This window comes from Galeopterus variegatus, unplaced genomic scaffold, assembly GCF_000696425.1.
Source record: "Galeopterus variegatus unplaced genomic scaffold, G_variegatus-3.0.2 Scaffold4712, whole genome shotgun sequence".
Taxonomy (NCBI): domain Eukaryota; kingdom Metazoa; phylum Chordata; class Mammalia; order Dermoptera; family Cynocephalidae; genus Galeopterus; species Galeopterus variegatus.
The window spans coordinates 13814-15362 of record NW_007730823.1 but is presented as its reverse complement, the minus strand read 5'-3'; the positions used below and the strand labels follow the sequence as shown (position 1 = coordinate 15362).

Sequence of the window (1549 nt, the reverse complement as noted above, 5' to 3'; positions counted from 1 at the left end):
TAGGTCTGCAATGTTGATGATGATAATGATTACTATCACCATGATGACAATTCCTTCTCCTCTTCCCCCTGGCAAGTGTAACAGTGAAGGGGAGGTGGGGTTGTTCGTACTCACCTTCAATCTGGTCAGCAGTGAAGTCTATCTGTGGGGAGAGAAACAGAGGAGTAAGGGCTGGGACTGCTAAAGGCTTCCAAAGGGAAGCAGAAGTGGCGTCTACTGCAGTCTGGTCACCTCCAACAGGCCACTGATAAGGAGGGAAGGAGACTACAGGCTAAGTGTAAAACATCGGGCTCCTGACGAATGAGCCTTAACTGACAAGCTGTAAAATACTGCGGCCTCCAGAGCTCTCTCAATAATGTTAAGTGATGGCTCTGTGTAAGAGGGAAAGAGAGAAAAAGAAATACTCTGTTAAGTCTATAACCTACATTATTGACTCTCTATTGTAATTCCTTTGGGTCAAATGTAAATCCCTCATCCTAGCAGCCACTAACTGCCCTCACTTTCACCCGCTCAGTCTCTCTTGACTCCACAATCCTCTGACAAGCTATACTTTATGCCCCTTTGGGCTCCCACCATTGGGGTCCCACCTTGGACCCCCTTTTTGATGCTGACTTTAAATCCACCTCCTTTGATGAAGCCTTTCCACAGCCCATTCCACCCCAGCCCCTACTTCAGCACACGTTCCTCTTAGGCACTTTGTGCTGTGGTTTGAATGTCCCCTCCAAATCTCACGTTGAGTCTTAATCCCCAATGTGGCAGTGTTGTGAGGTAGGGCCTTTAGGAAGTAACTGGCTCATGAGGGATTATTCCGTTCACGGATTAATGGATTAGTGGGTTATCACGGGAGTAGAGCTGGTGGCTTTATGATGGGAGAAAGGGAGACCTGGGTGAGTAGTTAGCTTGTTCCTGCCCTCTCACCATGTGATGTTCCATGCTGCCTCAGGACTCTGCAGAGAGTTCCCACCAGTAAGAAGACCCTTATCAGATGTGCCCCCTTGACCTTGGACTTCCCAGCCTCCAGAACGATAAGAAATAAATTTCATTTCTTTATAAATTACCAAGTTTCAGATATTCCATTATAAGTGACAGAAAATGGACTAAGGCACTCTGGGATACCAAGAGTAATTTGCATGGGCCCTCCACGCTTCATAATTGTTTCCTTTTCTTTTTTTGGTGGCTGGCTGGACCCTTGACCTTGGTGTTATAACACCATGCTCTAACCATGTTAACACCATGCTCTAACCAACTGAGCTAACTAGCCAGCGCCTTCATAATTGTTTTCTACTCATGTCTTTATGTGTACCTGATTTCCTTGAAGCCACAGTTCCTTTGGGACAGGGATTTTTGTTATTGCTCACAGAAATGCTTAGCACACAGTAGGCACTCAAAAAGTATTTGTTGAATGAAGGAATAAATTTTGGATCTCCTCTCTTAATGCATAATAATTCAATGCTGAGTACAGAAGAGATAAACGGGAGGCTCTGAAAACGAATGACAATGACCAAGCACGAGTCATTACTTTAGTTTAGGATCTTGTGTGTTACTTCAC

The 1549-nt window shown here is 45.1% G+C and overlaps 1 protein-coding gene across 1 annotated transcript in view; it reads right to left on the bottom strand.

Annotated features, from left to right (window-relative positions):
- The window catches only part of ITGB3 (integrin, beta 3 (platelet glycoprotein IIIa, antigen CD61)), a 105940-nt gene that overhangs the window by 100078 nt on the left and 4313 nt on the right, over positions 1 to 1549 (bottom strand). Inside the window, exon 2 of the mRNA XM_008588180.1 lies at positions 115 to 142. Within this exon, the coding sequence (XP_008586402.1) occupies positions 115 to 142 (28 nt within the window). The remainder of the gene's footprint in view (positions 1 to 114; positions 143 to 1549) is intronic.